Below are 21,702 nucleotides of genomic sequence, written 5' to 3'. Positions count from 1 at the left end.
CGGTCCCTCTGGAAATGACACAGCGCCGGTCCGCCCAGCAAGGCGCGCTGACACTGCGAATAGGGTTGTCATGGTTACTCACAACATAAATGAAGAGGAAGTGTTTGTTACTTCCAAAGACAATTCTAAACAACAAATTTGAGAATGATATACATCAGTGCAAACGTGCCTGTAAATAATAAATAATGTGCAAAAGATATGTAGACTTTAAAAACACACAAACAAGAAAAACGTGATCATTACAAAGATATTGCAATTAATATACTTTATAGCAAATTTTGTTACTCTACTTCCTTCTGATCTCTCCTATATAAAATAAATATTACACACCAATACTAATAACCTAATGTGGCACGAGGTCTGTGTGGTGCTACTTGTAAAGCTCTTCCTATACATATTTCCAATTATGGGTGATATGTGGGGGAAGTGCTGTTCTGGCAGTGTTAGAGTCATAACTGGACTCATCAGAGGAAGCATCGAAGATTCAGGGACTCATTAAGACCTTTAGGATGGACAGTATTTAGTCTATGGATCCATCTGGATTCCAATTGCAGCAACTTCTTTGATCTGTCCCCCCCTCGTAGAGACTTGGGAACATGATCAATAATTTTATATCTTAACGTGGCCATGCTATGTTTGGCTTTTGCAAAATGCCTGGCCACGGGTTGCTCACTGTCCCCTTTCTTGATAGCTTCCCGTATGGCATATCTGTGCTGTGCCATTCGTGTCTTGAAGGCACAGTCTGTTTTGCCCACATACGCTAATCCGCAAGGACAAGTGAGGAGATATATCACATATTTCGAATCACAAGATAACGGATACAGGATTGTGTATAATTTACCAGTATGCGGATGTCTAAAGTTGTCACCTTGGGTAAGATAGCTGCATGTAGTGCAGCCACTACAACGATAACATCCTTGCTTCCTACTCAGGAAATGCGATCTTGGTTTCTCAAATATAGAGATGTCAGTTTTAACCACATAATCTCTGATGCTCTTATTTCTAGTGTTACTTACTAATAATTTGGAATTGTGGACCTCACCAAGATCTTTGCCAGATGCCACTATCGGCCACAATTGTTTTGCTCTTTTAGACAGGTGTGTACTACTTGAATTGAATAGTGTGACCCACGGGAATCTGCCTACCAAGGTTTTTTTCTCCCTGGGCTTGAGTAATTGTTCCCGTGATAACCTAAGGGCTCTGTCTTGCGCTTTCTTAAGATCTCCTATTTGGTAGCCCCTGTCTAGAAATTTTTGTGTCATTTTAATCAACTCTTTATCCCTAACCACAGGGTCATTGTTGATACGACAGACCCGAAGAAATTGGGAATATGGGAGACTAGAGATGGTAGCTCTTGGATGAAAACTATCATATTTAAGAAGATTGTTTCTATCTGTTGACTTAACATAAAGGGAAGTATTAATTAGTCCTGCCTGGATGGAAATTTTTACATCCAAGAAGTTGATGGTACTTGTGTCAATGGTAGCTGTGAACTTCACTGGGCTGTCAGAATGATTGTGTGTTTCTACTATATTCTCCAGTTGTGCCTGTGTCCCGGTCCACAAAATCAGTATGTCATCTATATACCTGAGATATAGGCCTAAATGGCAAACCATACTGTTATCCTGTAGAAATAAATCCTTCTCTATTTCCCACATGTATGTGTTCGCAAATGATGGGGCCACCGCGGACCCCATCGCACAACCTGTACGTTGTATGTAGTACTTCCTGTCATAAAGAAAGAAATTGTGCGTAAGTGTGAACTGTAAAAGCTCCAAAAAGAATTCAATTTGCGGGCCCTTGTATAACGGGTTGTTAGTGATAAGACATCTAACCGCCGCCAGTCCCGCTGCATGCGGGATGCATGTATATAGACTAGTTACGTCTATTGATGCCAGAACGGTATGAGTGGGTAGTACATCCAGTGTCCCTAATTTACTAAGAAGGGTTGAGGTGTCTTTCAAATGAGTGCTGGTGTGTTGGATACATGGTTGCAGAAATGTGTCGCAATAAACAGCCAAAGGCTCACAAAGTGACCCCCGGGCCGAAATTATGTGCCTACCTGGGGGGTCACGTGAGTCTTTGTGTAATTTGGGAATACTATAAAAGATAGGTACAACAGGAAATTCTCTAGACAACGTTTTAGATAAAGGGAGAGAGAGATTATACCCTCAGTTGCTGCTCTTGCTAACAATGTGTCCAGCTCTTGTTTAAAAACACTGGTTGGGTCAGATTTCAAACAACCGTAAGTATTTTGGTCAGATAACAACCTTTCACATTCTGCTTTGTATTTGCCTATATCCAACACCACAATACCTCCCCCTTTATCAGCATTCCTGATAATGATATCCCGTCTTTTACCCAGATTTTTAAGGGTCACAAATTCCTCTCTAGACATGTTGGGATAAGGTTTGACACATGGTTCTTTGTCAAGTGATTCCATCATCCTATTAAAAGTCCTTATTGACGAATTCAGCGTACTGGATTCAAACGACGACCTATTCAGTTTACTCACCTGAGCCGGGATATCAGATGTTAAAGACATTCCCAAGCTAGGTGTTGATTTGTGGAAGTGTTCCTTCAATTTAAGGGCGCGTGTTAATTTATATGTCTCTATTTTCCATTGCATGGGATCGAGTGAATTAGTCGGTACAAAACCTAGTCCTTTACTTAGAACCTTATTCTCCAATGGTGACCGAGAGATCAGAAGGAAGTAGAGTAACAAAATTTGCTATAAAGTATATTAATTGCAATATCTTTGTAATGATCACGTTTTTCTTGTTTGTGTGTTTTTAAAGTCTACATATCTTTTACACATTTTTTATTATTTACAGGCACGTTTGCACTGATGTATATCATTCTCAAATTTATTGTTTAGAATTGTCTTTGGAAGTAACAAACACTTCCTCTTCATTTATGTTGTGAGTAACCATGACAACCCTATTCGCAGTGTCAGCGCGCCTTGCTGGGCGGACCGGCGCTGTGTCATTTCCGGAGGGACCGGGCGACGCGGCCGGGATCCGGGCAGCGTGGGCTACACTGACGGGAGGAGTCATCCTACACCATAAGGTATTTATACACTGTATTTCACTTATCCTGACGACGGGGCTGCGACCCCGAAACGTTGAAGTCTATGTTGACAATAAAGTCACTGCACTTTGATTACTAAGACTGAGACTCCGAGTGCCGCCCGTTTTGTTATATATATATATATATATATATATATATATATATATATATACATATACACACACACACACACACTGCGCCAATTAAATGTGCCCCCCCCCTCTTTTCTGCCCCCTGCCACCATGTTCAGCAGAGGAGAGTCCGGGGAGCCAGCTTCTCTGCAGCGTGCTGTGGAGAAAATGGCACTGGTTAGTGCTGGAGGATCAAGCCCCGCCCCCTCAGCGGCAGGCTTCGGTCCCACTCAAATTTCCAATACTGGCGGGGGATTATTTAATATACTGCCTCCGAAGCGCGCGCGTGTATGTATATGTATATGTATGTGTATGTGTATGTGTATGTGTGTATATATATATATATATATATATATATATATATATATATATATATATATATATATATATATATATATGTTAGCCAGTCCCTAGAGGTTTATTATTGCTGCCCAGGGCGCCCCCCCTGCGCCCTGCACCCATCAGTGCCCGCTGTATGTGTGTGTGGGAGCAATGGCGCGCAGCGTTACCTCAGAGAAGATCTGAAGTCTTCTGCCGCCTTTGAAGTCTTCTTTCTTCTTATACTCACCCGGCTTCTATCTTCCGGCTCTGTGAGGACGGCGGTGCGGCTCCGAGACGAACGGCGAGGGTGAGACCTGCGTTCCGACCCTCTGGAGCTAATGGTGTCCAGTAGCCTAAGAAGCCGAGCCTATCATTTAAGTAGGTCTGCTTCTCTCCCCTCAGTCCCACGATGCAGGGAGCATGTTGCCAGCAGTGCTCCCTGAAAATAAAAAAACCTAACAAAAGTCTTTTTCAGAGAAACTCAGGAGAGCTCCCCTGTAGTGCACCCAGTCTCCCCTGGGCACAGGATCTAACTGAGGTCTGGAGGAGGGGCATAGAGGGAGGAGCCAGTGCACACCCATCTAAAGTTCTTTATAGTGCCCATGTCTCCTGCGGAGCCCGTCTATACCCCATGGTCCTTACAGAGTCCCCAGCATCCTCTAGGACGTAAGAGAAAACAGTTTAACTGTAATGGGCACTGATGTTGACTACCCTGCTCTGTAGTAGAAGCTCGACAGCAGGTTATACAAAGCCCTGCATACTAAGTGGTAGAGGTATACAGGGAGATTCTGCCCACTGCTCATGGGGGGAAATTCAGATCTGATCGCTGGGCTGCTAATTTTGCTGTCCTGCGATCAGATAGTTGCTGCCTCCAGGGGAGTGTATATTCGCCGAGCAAGTGTGCAATCGCATGTGTATGCAGAGCTGTGAACAGTGCGATCAGAAGAGGCTGATCGGGGCCGGAGATGACGTCAGACACCCTCCCTGAAAACGCTTGGGCACGCCTGCGTTTTTACAGACACTCCCTGTAAATGCTCAGTTGCCACACACAAACGGCCTCTTCCTGTCAATCACCTTGCAAACTCCTGTGTGATCTGACGCACCTGCGCATTGCGGTGCATATGCATGTGCATGTGCAGTTAGGGCCTGATCGCCCGCTGTGCGAAAGCCCACAGCAGCGATCATATCTGAATTACACCCCTGGAGACCTGCAGAGCTCAGAGAATGGCTGCCCAGCATCTCTCTGTGGAGGAGGAAGAGGGAGAAGCAGCCCAGGAAAGACCGCTATGGAATGGCGCTCTGGGCTGGGGAAGCGCCGCCGTCCCCTATGCTGAATGTCACCATAGGTTCTTCTGGCTTGTCCGTGTCCCCAACGCCAGTATACGTGAAAGCCCTGGTGGTCTAGAGCAGCTGCAAGAACACTTAATGGTCTGGGAGCACCTCAGCACCGCTGGTCCTCTCAACCAGACCAGCAGTAAATGGACTGCGCAATACGCAGATCCCAAGAGCGGGAGCCCGCCTTATCTGTCACAAGTGATCCGTTTACGGTCTTGGTAGTAAAGGTGTATTGTCAGGGTTCTCACAGAAATAACTGCATTTCCCCAGTCATATTAAATGGGCATTACGCAATTGTTTAGGCGCACATTACTTTATCGCACCCAGAAGTGCCGGTTTTAGCAGCGCAACATGGCTAAACCCGTGACACTTATCGCATATTTTTACCTGCCATCAAGGGTGTGGAGGGGGGCTCTCTGTGAGCAGGAACGCCAGCAAAATCGAATTGCTGCCAGTGGGCGCCCTCTAGTGTTGGGTGCTCAAGTGAAAATGGAATCGCCCCCTAAGCAACTAAACCTAGTGCACTTGAGCACAGCATGTGTGATAAGAAATGGGTACCCTGCTCACAAAAACAACCGATTATCACTCCAACACATAGAATTTGACGGCAGATCAGAACCACTTGGCCCATCTAGTCTGCCCCTTTTTATATCCTTTATTAGATCCTTATTTCTTTTTAAGGCTATCCTTATGTCTGTCCCATGCATGTTTAAATTGCTCTACTATCTTAGCTTCTACCACTTCTGATGGGAGGCTAATCCACCTGTCCACTACTCTTTCTGTGAAGTAATTTTTCCTCAAGTTTCCCCTGAACCTACCTCCCTCCAGTCTCAGTGAACGTCCTTGTGTCCTATTGCTTCTCTTCTTTTGAAGAATGTTTCCCTCCTGGACTTTTAAGACCCTTAATATATATGAAAGTTTCTATCATGTCCCCTCTTTCCCTTCTCTGCTCCAAACTATACATATTGAGATTTTTTTAGTCTTTCTGGGTGCGAATTGTGATGTAGGCCATGCACCATTTTATTTGCCCTTTATACAGTTTTTAATGTATTAATATCCTTTTGGAGATATGGCCTCCAGAATTGAACACAATATTCTAGATGAGGCTTACCAATGACCTATACAGTGGCATTACTTTCTTTCTGTTGCCGATTCCTCTCCCAATGTAGCCAAGCATCTGACTAGCCTTCCTCATTGCTTTGTTACATTGCTTACCTGCCTTTAAGTCACCTGAATTAGTGACTCCTAGATCTCTTTCCTCCTCAGTAGTTTCCAGTATAGTGTCATTAATACTGTATTTAGCCTTTGGATTATTAATGCAAGATCAACGCAAAAAGGCACGAAGAAACAATGGAATCCCCCCCCTCATATCTACATTTTATCCCTAAACCAGCAGTACTGTTTAGAATGTTTTTTTTTAAACATTTTTAAACATTTAAACATTTTTTTAAACATTTTTTAAGCAGTGGTTATCAAAGTAATACCCCTTTCACACCGCCAGTGCCGGATCCCATCCGGGAATTGGAAACGGCCCCTTCCCAGGTGAGATCCGGCACTGGACGCTGCTGGCTTCCCCGACCCGGCAATATGCCGGGCGGGTTGCCATAGCAGCGGGGGCGGAGCCGGCAGCGGCGCTGGGAGATGAGATCATCTCCGCACCACCTCTCCCTGTTGTAGTGAACGGGCCCGGGTCGCATCGACCCAGGAGCCTGTTTATGCTGCCATTGACCCGGTATTCAACCCGGGAATAACCCTGCCCTATTTCCGGGTTGAATTGCCAGGTCAGGCGACCCGGGATTTCAGCTATGGCGCTTTCATACCGCACACTGACCCGTGTCGACCAGACAATATGCAGAGTTGATACCGGGTTATTTGTGCAGTGTGAAAGAGGTATAATAGTTTTAAGTAAACAGAATAAACACTATAGTTGTAGCAAAACATTCTATTTTGAAGTTGATGACGATTTACAAGAAGCTTCTTCCCCATTTCAATGAGCTTTCTGTATGTACTGAAAGTAAATTGGCATCTCACTAATGTTTCCGGCTTTCAGACAATTTTGAAAGTCTGGAACCAGAAAGATTATTTTTGAATGGATAATTCTGTGGTTTTAAACCAGGCATTCCCAACCACGGTCCTCAAGGCACACGAACAGTGCATGTTTTAGTGATATCCAGGCTTCAGCACAGGTGACTTAATTAGTAGCTCATTTATTTTGATTTAACCATCTGTGCTGCAGCCTGGATATCATTAAAACCTGCACTGTTGGTGTGCCTTGAAGAATGTGGTTGGGAATGCCCGTTTTAAACAGTACCAATTAAAATGGCCATTTACCTTTAATAAGACCATTACATAGTTGACATGTGAGAAATTCATAGTTCAGACATTACACACAAATAACTGCGGAATTCAATTGATTATTGTGATCTCCCTTTTAAAATGAAGGGGGGTATAAATTCAACTGTGGATTTTTATCATGCAGCCGCATAAAGCAGCTAAATCTGACCAAAGTAATGGGTCCAACAAGAAAAGTCCCATTTGGCAGCCCAAATGGGTAACTCTGCGCTATTTTCAACGGGGGTGTGGCGGCTGAAATACCAGTGCTGCCAACTGAATTGCACTCAAGTCAGGAAAGCAAATCTACCAATAAGTACGTTTAAGATTTTCAAAAAGGCACAAAACACATTACATTTATATACCCTTTGTAGAAAAACTGTTAGCCTTATTTAATATTAATGGCGGTATGCAACTATTTTTTTTAAAAGCACAATAATTAATGGGCGCATTGATGGAATTTATCACGTTCAACTAGTCATGGTTGTAGCTGCTTTATGCAAAATGGGGAAAAAAAACAGATTTCAGCAAGTGCAGAGATACTTTTTTCTTATTATCACACTAATACAGTTTGTATATTATAATGACTACTGCCAACAGCTGCTTCTAATACACCGGACGTGTCCTACACAGGCAGACACTAAAGTGCCTCCGCTAAACACAAACAAGACCATCAGTTATCTTTCCCATTACTTACGCAATCTAAATATTAGTGCGCGTTAAATGCCCAATCCTTTCATAACATTTGGGCAGTACGGATGGTATAATTGCCTCAAAGCACTGAGGTCATGGGTTTGATTGCCAACATTGCTCTATGTGGAGTTTGTATATTCTCCCCGCACTTGCATGGGTTTCCTCCGGGTACTCCAGTTTCCACCCACAATCCAAAAATACACTGGTTGATTCATTGGACCCCAACAAAATTAACCCTAATGTGTAAGTGTGTGTGTGGTAGGGAATAGAGAGTGTAAGCTCCATTGGGGCAGGGACTGATGTGAATGTTCCAATATTCTCTGTAAAGTGAGCGAAATGTGTGTGCTATATAACTGGTAATAAAAAACAATAAATAAATAACATTTGTATACTGACTAAATCAAGGATTGCTTCATGTGAACAGAACCATAGGTCAGTTCAATGCAAATTGAATAGCGCCAGGAGGGAGCTCCCAGCGCTATTCAATTCAGCACGATGTTAAGTCGGAGAATGCCAATTCTCACACCTTAAACATGGTGCATTCTCAGGCCCGCCACACTCGGCGATGTGCCGCCGAGCTGCCCGACCGCCGATACGGGCGACCCGGCGGCTGGGGGAGTGAAGAAAACTCCCCCTGTCACCCGGCTCCGTAGACTTGCAGGCAAATATGGACGATCTCGTCCATATTGGCCTGCATGCACAGCCGACATGGCCCCAGCGATGAACGAGCGCGGGGCCGCACATCGTTCATCGCTGGAGCCTCCACACTGCACGATATGAACGTTATCTCGTTCATTAATGAACGAGATCGTTCATATCGTGCAGTGATATCGGCATGTGTGTAGGGCCCATCAGACTTAAATGCTGGGCGCAATACTGTTTCTGGCACTCTAAATGGAGAAAACAGCATTGCACCATGACTTGTCAGATTTCTGCTCGCACCTCAGAGAAATCTTCAACTCCGACATAACATTGTGCTGAATTATAATAGCTCAGGGAGCTCCCTGCTGGCGCTATTTCATTTGCGTTGAATTGAACACTGTGAGGTCAGGTTTATGTACTAAGACTTGGGGAGAGAAAGTGGATGGAGATAAATTACCAACAAGCTCCTAACTCATTCCTCAAGCACAGCCTGTAGCATGACAATTAGGAACTGACTGGCTGGTACTTTATCTCTCTCCAAGGCTTAGCACATTGACCCCGATATTCCCAAATGGGTCACTTTTCGCACAGTTCAGCTCACCACCCCCGGGTGGGGTGAGAGCTGAAATGCAGATGCTGGCAGCCATCGCGCACAAATGGAGCTACAATTGAATAGCTCTATTTGGGCGCCATCTATGGCTGCCTGCGGACAAACATTTGAATCTTGCCAAGAAATTGCAATAATAAGAATTTACTTACCGATAATTCTATTTCTCGTAGTCCGTAGTGGATGCTGGGGACTCCGTAAGGACCATGGGGAATAGCGGCTCCGCAGGAGACTGGGCACAAAAGTAAAGCTTTAGAACTACCTGGTGTGCACTGGCTCCTCCCCCTATGACCCTCCTCCAAGCCTCAGTTAGGATACTGTGCCCGGACGAGCGTACACAATAAGGAAGGATTTTGAATCCCGGGTAAGACTCATACCAGCCACACCAATCACACCATATAACTTGTGATCTAAACCCAGTTAACAGCATGATAACAGAGGAGCCTCTAGAAAAGATGGCTCACTACAGCAATAACCCGATTTTTTGGTAACAATAACTATGTACCAGTATTGTAGACAATCCGCACTTGGGATGGGCGCCCAGCATCCACTACGGACTACGAGAAATAGAATTATCGGTAAGTAAATTCTTATTTTCTCTAACGTCCTAAGTGGATGCTGGGGACTCCGTAAGGACCATGGGGATTATACCAAAGCTCCCAAACGGGCGGGAGAGTGCGGATGACTCTGTAGCACCAAATGAGAGAACTCCAGGTCCTCCTCAGCCAGGGTATCAAATTTGTAGAATTTTACAAACGTATTTGCTCCTGACCAAGTAGCTGCTCGGCAAAGTTGTAAAGCCGAGACCCCTCGGGCAGCCGCCCAAGATGAGCCCACCTTCCTTGTGGAATGGGCTTTTACAGATTTTGGCTGTGGCAGGCCTGCCACAGAATGTGCAAGCTGAATTGTACTACAAATCCAACGAGCAATAGTCTGCTTAGAAGCAGGAGCACCCAGCTTGTTGGGTGCATACAGAATAAACAACGAGTCAGATTTTCTGACTCCAGCCGTCCTGGAAACCTATATTTCCAGGGCTCTGACAACGTCTAGCAACTTGGAGTCCTCCAAGTCCCTAGTAGCCGCAGGCACCACAATAGGCTGATTCAGGTGAAACGCTGAAAACCACCTTAGGGAGAAACTGAGGACAAGTCCTCAATTCCGCCCTGTCCGAATGGAAAATCAGATGAGGGCTTTTACAGGATAAAGCCGCCAATTCTGACATGCACCTGGCCCAGGCCAGGGCCAACAGCATGACCACTTTCCATGTGAGATATTTTAACTCCACATATTTAAGTGGTTCAAACCAATGTGACTTTTGGAACCCAAAAACTACATTTAGATCCCAAGGTGCCACTGGAGGCACAAAAGGAGGCTGTATATACAGTACCCCTTTCACAAACGTCTGAACTTCAGGGACTGAAGCTAGTTCTTTTTGGAAGAAAATTGACAGGGCCGAAATTTGAACCTTAATGGACCCCCATTTCAGGCCCATAGACACTCCTGTTTGCAGGAAATGTAGGAATTGACCTAGTTGAAAATTCCTTCGTCGGGGCCTTACTGGCCTCGCACCACGCAACATATTTTCGCCAAATGTGGTGATGTTTTGCGGTTATATCTTTCCTGGCTTTGATCAGGATAGGGATGACTTCATCCGGAATGCCTTTTTCCTTCAGGATCCGGCGTTCAACCGCCCTGCCGTTAAACGCAGCCGCGGTAACTCTTGGAACAGACAGGGTCCTTGCTGGAGCAGGTCCCTTCTTAGAGGTAGAGGCCACGGATCCTCCGTGAGCATCTCTTGAAGTTCCGGTTACCAAGTCCTTCTTGGCCCATCCGGAGCCACGAATATAGTGCTTACTCCTCTCCATCTTATAATTCTCAGTACCTTGGTTATGAGAGGCAGAGGAGGGAACACATACACTGACTGGTACACCCACTGTGTTACCAGAGCGTCTACAGCTATTGCCTGAGGGTCCCTTGACCTGGCGCAATACTTGTCGAGTTTTATAAACATGTGGAAGACTTCTGGGTGAAGTCCCCACTCTCCCGGGTGGAGGTCGTGTCTGCTGAGGAAGTCTGCTTCCCAGTTGTCCACTCCCGGAATGAATACTGCTGACAGTGCTATCACATGATTTTCCGCCCAGCGAAGAATCCTTGCAGCTTCTGTCATTGCCCTTCTGCTTCTTGTGTCACCCTGTCTGTTTACGTGGGTGACTGCCGTGATGTTGTCCGAATGGATCAACTCCGGATGACCTTGAAGCAGAGGTCTTGCTGAGCTTAGAGCATTGTAAATGGCCCTTAGCTTCAGGATATTTATGTGAAGTGATGTCTCCAGGCTTGACCATAAGCTCTGGAAATTCCTTCCCTGTGTGACTGCTCCCCAGCCTCGCAGGCTGGCATCCGTGGTCACCAGGACCCAGTCCTGAATGTGCGGCCCTCTAGAAGATGAGCACTCTGCAACCACCACAGGAGAGACACCTTTGTGCTTGGTGACAGGGTTATCCGCTGATGCATCTGAAGATGCGACCCAGACCATTTGTCCAGCAGGTCCCACTGGAAAGTTCTTGCGTCGAATCTGCCGCATGGGATTGCTTCATAGGAAGCCACCATTTTTCCCAGAACCATCTCATTGATGTACTGAGACTTGGCTCGGTTATAGGAGGTTCCCGACTAGCTCGGATAACTCCCTGACTTTTTCCTCCGGGAGAAACACCTTTTTCTGAACTGTGTCCAGGATCATCCCTAAGAACAGAAGACGAGTCGTCGGAATCAGCTGCGATTTTGGAATATTGAGAATCCAATCGTGCTGCCGCAACACTACCTGAGATAGTGCTACACCGACCTCCAACTGTTCCCTGGATCTTACCCTTATCAGGGAATCGTCCAAGTAAGGGATAACTAAAATTCCCTTCCTTCGAAGGAGTATCATCATTTCGGCCATTACCTTGGTAAAGACCCGGGGTGCCGTGGACCATCCATACGGCAGCGTCTGAAACTGATAGTGACAGTTCTGTACCATAAACCTGAGATACCCTTGGTGAGAAGGGTAAATTGGGACATGAAGGTAAGCATCCTTGATGTCCCGAGACATCATGTAGTCCTCTTCTTCCAGGTTCGCAATCACTGCTCTGAGTGACTCAATCTTGAATTTGAACCTCTGTATGTAAGTGTTCAAAGATTTTAGATTTAGAATCGGTCTCACGAGCCGTCCGGCTTCGGTACCACAACAGTGTGGAATAATACCCCGTTCCCTGTTGCAGGAGGGGTACCTTGATTATCACCTGCTGGGAATACAGCTTGTGAATGGCTTCCAAAACTGTCTCCCTGTCAGAAGGAGACATCGGTAAAGCAGACTTTAGGAAACGGCGAGGGGGAGACGTCTCGAATTCCAATTTGTACCCCTGAGATATCACCTGAAGGATCCAGGGGTCTACTTGCGAGTGAGCCCACTGCGCGCTGAAATTCATTGAGACGGGCCCCCACCGTGCCTGATTCTGCTTGTAAAGCCCCAGCGTCATACTGAGGGCTTGGCAGAGGCGGGAGAGGGTTTCTGTTCCTGGGAACTGGCTGATTTCTGCAGCCTTTTTCCTCTCCCTCTGTCACGGGGCAGAAATGAGGAACCTTTTGCCCGCTTGCCCACGAAAAGACTGCGCCTGATAATACGGCGTCTTCTCATGTTGAGAGGCGACCTGGGGTACAAACGTGGAATTCCCAGCTGTTGCCGTGGCCACCAGGTCTGAAAGACCGACCCCAAATAACTCCTCCCCTTAATAAGGCAATACTTCCAAATGCCGTTTGGAATCCGCATCACCTGACCACTGTCGTGTCCATAACCCTCTACTGGTAGAAATGGACAACGCACTTAGACTTGATGCCAGTCGGCAAATATTCCGCTGTGCATCACGCATATATAGAAATGCATCTTTTAAATGCTCTATAGGCAATAATATACTGTCCCTATCTAGGGTATCAATATTTTCAGTCAGGGAATCCGACCACGCCAACCCAGCACTGCACTGCACATCCAGGCTGAGGCGATTGCTGGTCGCAGTATAACACCAGTATGTGTGTAAATACCTTTTAGGATGCCCTCCTGCTTTCTATCAGCAGGATCCTTAAGGGCGGCCATCTCAGGAGAGGGTAGAGCCCTTGTTCTTACAAGCGTGTGAGCGCTTTATCCACCCTAGGGGGTGTTTCCCAACGCACCCTAACCTCTGGCGGGAAAGGATATAATGCCAATAACATTTTAGAAATTATCAGTTGTCATCGGGGGAAAACCACGCATCATCACACACCTCATTTAATTTCTCAGATTCAGGAAAACTACAGGTAGTTTTTCCTCACCGAACATAATACCCCTTTTTGGTGGTACTCGTATTATCAGAAATGTGTAAAACATTTTTCATTGCCTCAATCATTTAACGTGTGGCCCTACTGGAAGTTACATTTGTCTCTTCACCGTCGACACTGGAGTCAGTATCCGTGTCGGCGTCTATATCTGCCATCTGAGGTAACGGGCGCTTTAGAGCCCCTGACGGCCTATGAGACGTCTGGACAGGCACAAGCTGAGTAGCCGGCTGTCTCATGTCAACCACTGTCTTTTATACAGAGCTGACACTGTTACGTAATTCCTTCCAACAGTTCATCCACTCAGGTGTCGACCCCCTAGGGCAGGCCTGGCCAACCTGTGGCTCTCCAGCTGTTGTAAAACTACAAGTCCCATCATGCCTTGCCACAGTTTTGCAATTAGGAAATGCTAAAACTGTTGCAGGGCATGCTGGGATGTGTAGTTTCACTACATCTGGAGAGCCACAGGTTGGCCAGGCCTGCCCTAGGGGGTGACATCACTATTACAGGCAATCTGCTCCGTCTCCACATCATTTTTCTCCTCATACATGTCGACACAAACGTACCGACATACAGCACACACACAGGGAATGCTCCGATAGAGGACAGGACCCCACTAGCCCTTTGGGGAGACAGAGGGAGAGTTTGCCAGCACACACCAGAGCGCTATATATATACAGGGATAACCTTATATAAGTGTTTTTCCCCTTATAGCTGCTGTATCTTTAATACTACGCGTAATTAGTGCCCCCCCTCTCTTTTTTAACCCTTTCTGTAGTGTAGTGACTGCAGGGGAGAGCCAGGGAGCTTCCCTCCAACGGAGCTGTGAGGGAAAATGGCGCCAGTGTGCTGAGGAGATAGGCTCCGCCCCCTTATCGGCAGCCTTATCTCCCGTTTTTCTATGTATTCTGGCAGGGGTTAAATTCATCCATATAGCCCAGGAGCTATATGTGATGCATTTTTTGCCATCCAAGGTGTTTTTATTGCGTCTCAGGGCGCCCCCCCCCAGCGCCCTGCACCCTCAGTGACCGGAGTGTGAAGTGTGCTGAGAGCAATGGCGCACAGCTGCAGTGCTGTGCGCTACCTTGTTGAAGACAGAACGTCTTCTGCCGCCGATTTTCCGGACCTCTTCTGTCTTCTGGCTCTGTAAGGGGGCCGGTGGCGCGGCTCTGGGACCCATCCGTGGCTGGGCCTGTGATCGTCCCTCTGGAGCTAATGTCCAGTAGCCTAAGAAGCCCAATCCACTCTGCACGCAGGTGAGTTCGCTTCTTCTCCCCTTAGTCCCTCGATGCAGTGAGCCTGTTGCCAGCAGGTCTCACTGAAAATAAAAAACCTAAAACTTTTCACTAAGCAGCTCAGGAGAGCCACCTAGTGTGCACCCTTCTCGTTCGGGCACAAAAATCTAACTGAGGCTTGGAGGAGGGTCATAGGGGGAGGAGCCAGTGCACACCAGGTAGTTCTAAAGCTTTACTTTTGTGCCCAGTCTCCTGCGGAGCCGCTATTCCCCATGGTCCTTACGGAGTCCCCAGCATCCACTTAGGACGTTAGAGAAATTTATTTTCAGTCTACCTGGAATGGAGAAGCAGGTGAATGCATCTTTTATTGTCATTTGAACTGGTCAAAACAAAGTGAAGTAGAAAAGTGACTGGCAACTTGCATTTGTAAATGGACACTTTGGGGGGAATTCAAATGTTTGAAAAGTCGGTTGGGTGTCTGTTTTTCCTATCTAAGACAGGAAAAAACAGACACCCAACTGACTTTTCAAACATTTGAATTCCCCCCTTTCTTTTTACACTGCAATGTCAAGTTAGTTGCACATTTACAAAAAAAGAAATAAGGTGAAAAGATGAGAAGCAGACAATACAAATTACATGCGATGTATATGTAAAATTTGCTGCAAGAACATCAATGCAGGAATTCGGTTCAGAGCCATGAAATGTTTCTGGAAAACTCGGGTGAAAGCACCTAGTGCTAAGTATCTTCGCTAATTTACCCTCGCACCCCATAGGTGCAGATTAAATTCAAAGCAAAGTGCGCCAGCCATTGCTGGCCATTTAGGTTAGTACCAACATCGAAGTTTTCCTCTCGAACATCTATGGGGTACGAGGAAAAAATGACGTACAGTAAAAGCATTGTTTCCTCTGCACAGAATTCATTTATCCCCCCCCTCCCATAGAGGCACAAGGGAAAATAAGTGAAAATTCTGTACTGTAATAAACAGCAGTGTCTGCTGCCATATCTGGGGCTGATCAGCAGCACATTGCATTGCTGGAATTTCTTTGATAATTTGCCAAAACTCCTGAAAGTTTTAGCACAGGGCAACAATAAGGTATGATACCAAATACAGGGAAAAACAAACATAAAAAAAAGACTAAGCTTACCGCAAAAGGAACAGTGGGGGGGGGGGGGGGGGGGGGGACTAAGCTGACACAGGCTTTTTTCTTTACACAGTTTTTTGGCTATGGTTTTGCAGAATATGCAGAACTAAATTGTGAGCCCATGCTAACAACAACTATGCAGCAGCGGTTTAGTCAAGCATGTGACAGAGTGGTGGCACTACACCTATGGTTAACCACAAGATTTACATACATGGGGCAGATTCAACTGTTTTGAGCCGTCTAGAAATCCCAAAACAACTGTCACAATTCAATGGTGTCTGGGCAGCCATGCACACCGCGCATGTCGCGCACCAATCAGAGAGGGTTTAGCCGTCTGGGCAGCCATGCACACCGCGCATCAGAGAGGGTTTAGCCATCTAAACTAACTGCTTTGGGTGTCCAAAGTGCCCAGTTTACGCACTTTTTCCTGGCAAAAATGTGTCCTCCGTGGCAGAAATAGTCAGGAAATGACAATTTACCTTTTTTTTTTTTTTGACAACCACCTAGGCTGTTAATTTGGAGGGTACCAAACCAGTATTTGCTTGCATAGCTGAGTGCTGCTTGCCTGTACTAGGGGTAGGGGGGATTCAATTTAGAGTGATGGACGTGATGTGCTATATTGGAACAGCACATTTCTAGTTTTCCCTCAAACCAAAAGGTGCAAAGGAAAACTTGCAATGACGGCCCTACAGTATATGGCCAATATGTGAACAGCCAGCATGGCATTGAATGGATACCCCCATAGTGAGAGCTATTCAATTGTTTTTCTGGTGACGGCCTCTAGATTGAATTAAATTGTTCTACCATTAGGGCTCGGTCACCACAGACTACCGCAATTCCGCTCGCTGCCTCCTGAGTTGGCAAGCAGAAATGGGCAAAGTGGTGCGCCCAAGCAGGACTTTGTGTTGAAGGAACTATTTTAGTAGGGTTTAGTTGCTTTGAGCGACTAAACCCAGTGCTTTTTGGTGCTCAAAAAGTAATGGGTATCCGATCAGAGCAATAACTGAATTGATCTGATGGGCGCCAAAAAAAACATTTGATTCACCCCCATACATACTTGGTATTCTTTATCACAAATGAATAGATTTAGAAAAGCAGAAGAATAAGAATGCTTAGCACTGCTTGTTTAGGATCTCTGCCTTGCCGTTTTCCCAGGTTACATAGTCTTGCCTTAATGTACTGTCTCTAATAACTTACTAAGTACTTGCAAGGGTATTGATATAAAGGAGCAGATTAAGCATATTTTAACAAAAAGATACACGGCTAGACTGCCTTGTCTGTGGGGAACTAAACGGGCCTATATGCATGATTTTAGAACAGGGGATCTGGACACAGGTGCAACTCCATCACTAAATTACATCAAGATATCCTACATCATTTAAAACCATTTCTCGGCTTTTGAAAGAAGAAAAAATCTGTGCTTTTCATAGAATGTAAAAATCTGCATAGGAGATGCAGTCAATACATCGGCTGTCGGGATCCTGGCATTCATAAGACAGACGCCGGAATCCCAGCAACCAATGACATACTGACACCAGGAATCTAAACACACGCTTTGTATTCCCACTTGTTTGGTGGGTCAACGCCACCAGCCTATTGGGAATAAAACCTGTGGCGAGCGCAGCCAGCAAGGGCCAGACGGGATGTCACCGACGGTATAGTGACTTTTGGCATCCCGTCTGCCGGGATATCATATGTATCCCAGTCATAGTACATTGTTTAAACACACGAGTATACCAGGTCATGCACTTTGGGGTCTAATCATGAAGCAGTGAAAAGAGTGAAGTGTGCCAGTAGAGAAGTTGCCTATGACAACCAATCAGCTGCTACATATGTTATAGACTGCGCTCAATAATTGTAACTTAAAATCTGACTGCTTGCCATGAGCAACTTCTCCACTGCTTCATGAACCCTGACCCCTATATCATGACGTTTACACTAGAAAAAACAACCCACCATTGACTAAACTTTGAAGGTGCAAACTAAAAGTTGTGATTTCTCCCTTTGAAAGCCACACCATTAAATAATTGAATACCAAAAAGCTGCAGTAAAAAGTTATGAAAGCTAAGCGGATCTGCCCCATGGTACACCTGTCAACACCACTTTGGTACCCATTTAAACTCACGAATACACCCCTTTATAAAAAAAAAACAACACAGCTAAAAGTACACATGTATGTGGCAATATATCCCGTATAGCCAGCTGCAGATAACAATGGGATTTACCGAATAAAGCAAAAAGGACTGAATGACTGGATTTAGGCTGTGAATGGTCACAAGAGAAGAAGTGCTGAAGTGTGCGGGGCAGGGATGCCGGGGATGTAACCAGCAACCAATGGGCACGTCCTAGGAGACAGACACTGGAGTCAGCTCCATTCAGTAGTGATTCCCCTGCAAGCCGCACACCCAGGACTCCCTGCTGAGGGGGATTAGGAGCAACAAAGACACAGGAGCTGCTGCTGGAAAGTTTTAACCGGGCACAGAGACAGTGTGCAGCAGCATCATCATACTCTGCATCCCCATACCCACCCTAGGCATAGCATACACACACGCTCCCTGTACCTATGGCCACAGCACTACACACACAGTACTACTGGTAGCACCTGTGACTATGGGACACCGTCACACACTGACAGGGTAGAGCTCCGTACACCCCGCACAGCAGGGCAGGATAAAGTTGCTGGGTGCACGCTGCTGCGCCGCACAGTGCTACCACTCAGCCACTGCCAGGCAGGCGGACGTGCGATGACTGCGGGATCGAGGAGAGCGCTCACACGTGGGCCGCGGCCAGGGCAGCGAGTGATGGAGCCGGTCACAGGGGATGCCTCCCAGTGGCACAGCCAGCCCCGGTGCCCCCGCTCACCTCAGCCTGTTTCCGGGAACCGTTGTCCGGGCTCAGCAGGTTGCTGAGGAGCAGATAGAAGTGCTGTTGCTCGGCGGCCATGTCCGCAGCGCCTCCACCACACACCGCGCGGGGAGAGAGAGAGGGCGCGAGAGCGAGCGCGGGCCGGAGGGCGGCCTGAGGGGGGCGGGGCCAGGGAAGGGATTTGGTTGGCGCGCGCGCGCTCTGACCTCACACGTCCCGCGCGCCGGAGATTCCCCGGCAGCCCATTGGACGAGGCCGTCACGGAGGCGGAACCTCTGGGAGGAGAAGCCGGCAGGAGGCTGGTGACGCAGCGAGGAGGGTGCTGTGGGAAGGCAGCGGACTGGCCAGTCATGCAGCAGCTGATAGACATAGGAAGTGTGCATGCAGAGCTCGACTCTCAGACGGTGACGTCTTCCCTGGGAAGAGGATGAGAGAAGGTGGCGCGTCATACAAATCCCGGCTGTCCGCAAAGCGCGGGAGATATAGCTGCTGCAGTTCCCGCCGGGTGTTTTTGGGACTGGGGCGTGTGTTTACGACACTCACACTACCTTATGTGTTATACGTCAGTATACGGGATTGTATCTACAGTACCAACTGGTTTTATTTTCCAGCGTTCGTCCTTGGGTTTGATTTGTTACTGTACTTGTTAATTTCTCAGGCTGGAGAGGGTATGGGAGTAATGTAGGAAAGAGATGGTGTAAAAGAATAGAGCTGTTTTATATACTGGAGAACCAGGACTTCCCAGGATATTATTCATCATCATCCTGTATATGGTGCCACAAGGGGTGTGCAGTACTAAAAATAGAAATAAAGAACAAAACTGGAAAAAAGTGACCTTGCAGAACATTGCAGGAAATGGACGAGGTTTATAAACGTATATGTAGATATGACAGTGAGACTGGAAGAAGCTGAAAATTTCTATGTGGAACCGCACTAGTCAAACAATTATTATTTATACTGAGATGTTTAAAGTGATGAAAAACCAATATACAGACAGTTAAACAGTTGACAAATAATTCTAGAACTGTTAATGATTGGCGGTGCTCCCGGAAATTTTGTAGGAGAACTACAATTGAGAAGAAAAGAGAAAAAGACAAAAAAACCTTTTTTGGGAGCACTCTTTTGTTGTGTTAGAGATAATATGTGTGAAATTAATAAAACTTAACCTTTAATCAATCCTTGAAATAAAAACCTTATTGTCAAAAATTTGAGACTCGTGTCTATTGTTATGTATGTATAAAAATCTTATTTCTCTAACGTCCTAAGTGGATGCTGGGGACTCCGTCAGGACCATGGGGGTTTAGCGGCTCCGCAGGAGACAGGGCACAACAATAAAAGCTTTAGGATCAGGTGGTGTGCACTGGCTCCTCCCCCCATGACCCTCCTCCAAGCCTCAGTTAGATTTTTGTGCCCGGCCGAGAAGGGTGCAATCTAGGTGGCTCTCCTGAGCTGCTTAGAATAAAAGTTTAAGTTAGGTTTTTTATTTTCAGTGAGTCCTGCTGGCAACAGGCTCACTGCTACGAGGGACTTAGGGGAGAGAAGTAAACTCACCTGCGTGCAGGATGGATTTGCTTCTTAGGCTACTGGACACCATTAGCTCCAGAGGGAGTCGGAACACAGGTCTCACCCTGGGGTTCGTCCCGGAGCCGTGCCGCCGACCCCCCTTGCAGATGCCGAAGTTGAAGAGGTCCAGAAACAGGCGGCAGAAGACTTTCAGTCTTCATAAGGTAGCGCACAGCACTGCAGCTGTGCGCCATTGTTGTCAGCACACTTCATACCAGCGGTCACTGAGGGTGCAGGGCGCTGGGGGGGGCGCCCTGGGCAGCAATGTATTATACCTTTTTTATGGCTAAAATACATCACATATAGCCCTTGAGGCTATATGGATGTATTTAACCCCTGCCAGATCTCACAAACTCCGGGAGAAGAGCCCGCCGTTTTAGGGGGCGGGGCCTATTCTCCTCAGCACACGGCGCCATTTTCCTGCTCAGCTCTGCTGTGAGGAAGGCTCCCAGGCTCTCCCCTGCACTGCACTACAGAAACAGGGTTAAAACGGAGAGGGGGGGCACTTATTTGGCGATATGATTACATATGTGAAAATGCTATAAGGGAAAACACTTGTATAAGGGGTTGTCCCTGTATAATTATAGCGTTTTTGGTGTGTGCTGGCAAACTCTCCCTCTGTCTCCCCAAAGGGCTAGTGGGGTCCTGTCCTCTATCAGAGCATTCCCTGTGTGTGTGCTGTGTGTCGGTACGTGTGTGTCGACATGTAGGAGGACGATGTTGGTGAGGAGGCGGAGCAAATTGCCTGTATTGGTGATGTCACTCTCTAGGGAGTCGACACCGGAATGGATGGCTTATTTAGGAATTACGTGATAATGTCAACACGATGCAAGGTCGGTTGACGACATGAGACGGCCGGCAAACAAATTAGTACCTGTCCAGGTGTCTCAGACACCGTCAGGGGCTTGTAAAAACGCCCATTTACCTCAGTTGGTCGACACAGACACGGACACTGACTTCAGTGTCGACGGTGAAGAAACAAACGTATTTTCCTTTAGGGCCACACGTTACATGTTAAGGGCAATGAAGGAGGTGTTACATATTTCTGATACTACAAGTACCACAAATAAGGGTATTATGTAGGGTGGGAATAATCTACTTGTAGTTTTTCCTGAATCAGATAAATTAAAGGGTGTGATGATACGTGGGTTTCCTCCGATAGAAAGTTATTGGAGGTATACCCTTTCCCGCCAGAAGTGAGGGCGAGTTGGGAAACACACCTTAGGGTGGATAAGGCGCTCACACGCTTATAAAAACAAGTGGCGTTACCGTCTCCAGATACGGCCGCCCTCAAAGAGCCAACTGATAGGAAGCTGAAAAATATCCTAAAAAGTATATACACACATACTGGTGTTATACTACGACCAGCAATCGCCTCAGCCTGGATGTGCAGCGCTGGGGGGGCTTGGTCGGATTTCCTGAC

At 46.6% G+C, this 21,702-nt stretch overlaps 1 protein-coding gene across 1 annotated transcript in view; it reads right to left on the bottom strand.

The window, feature by feature from the left end:
• The window catches only part of IPO5 (importin 5), a 187,478-nt gene extending 168,588 nt beyond the window's left edge, over positions 1 to 18,890 (bottom strand). The window contains exon 1 of the mRNA XM_063953056.1: positions 18,714 to 18,890. Within this exon, the coding sequence (XP_063809126.1) occupies positions 18,714 to 18,794 (81 nt within the window). The 5' untranslated portion in view covers positions 18,795 to 18,890. The remainder of the gene's footprint in view (positions 1 to 18,713) is intronic.
• Between the last annotated feature and the right edge of the window lie 2,812 nt (positions 18,891 to 21,702).

The sequence above is a fragment of the Pseudophryne corroboree genome, chromosome 2 (assembly GCF_028390025.1).
Source record: "Pseudophryne corroboree isolate aPseCor3 chromosome 2, aPseCor3.hap2, whole genome shotgun sequence".
Classification (NCBI taxonomy): domain Eukaryota; kingdom Metazoa; phylum Chordata; class Amphibia; order Anura; family Myobatrachidae; genus Pseudophryne; species Pseudophryne corroboree.
This window is presented reverse-complemented; position numbering and strand designations above follow the sequence as displayed.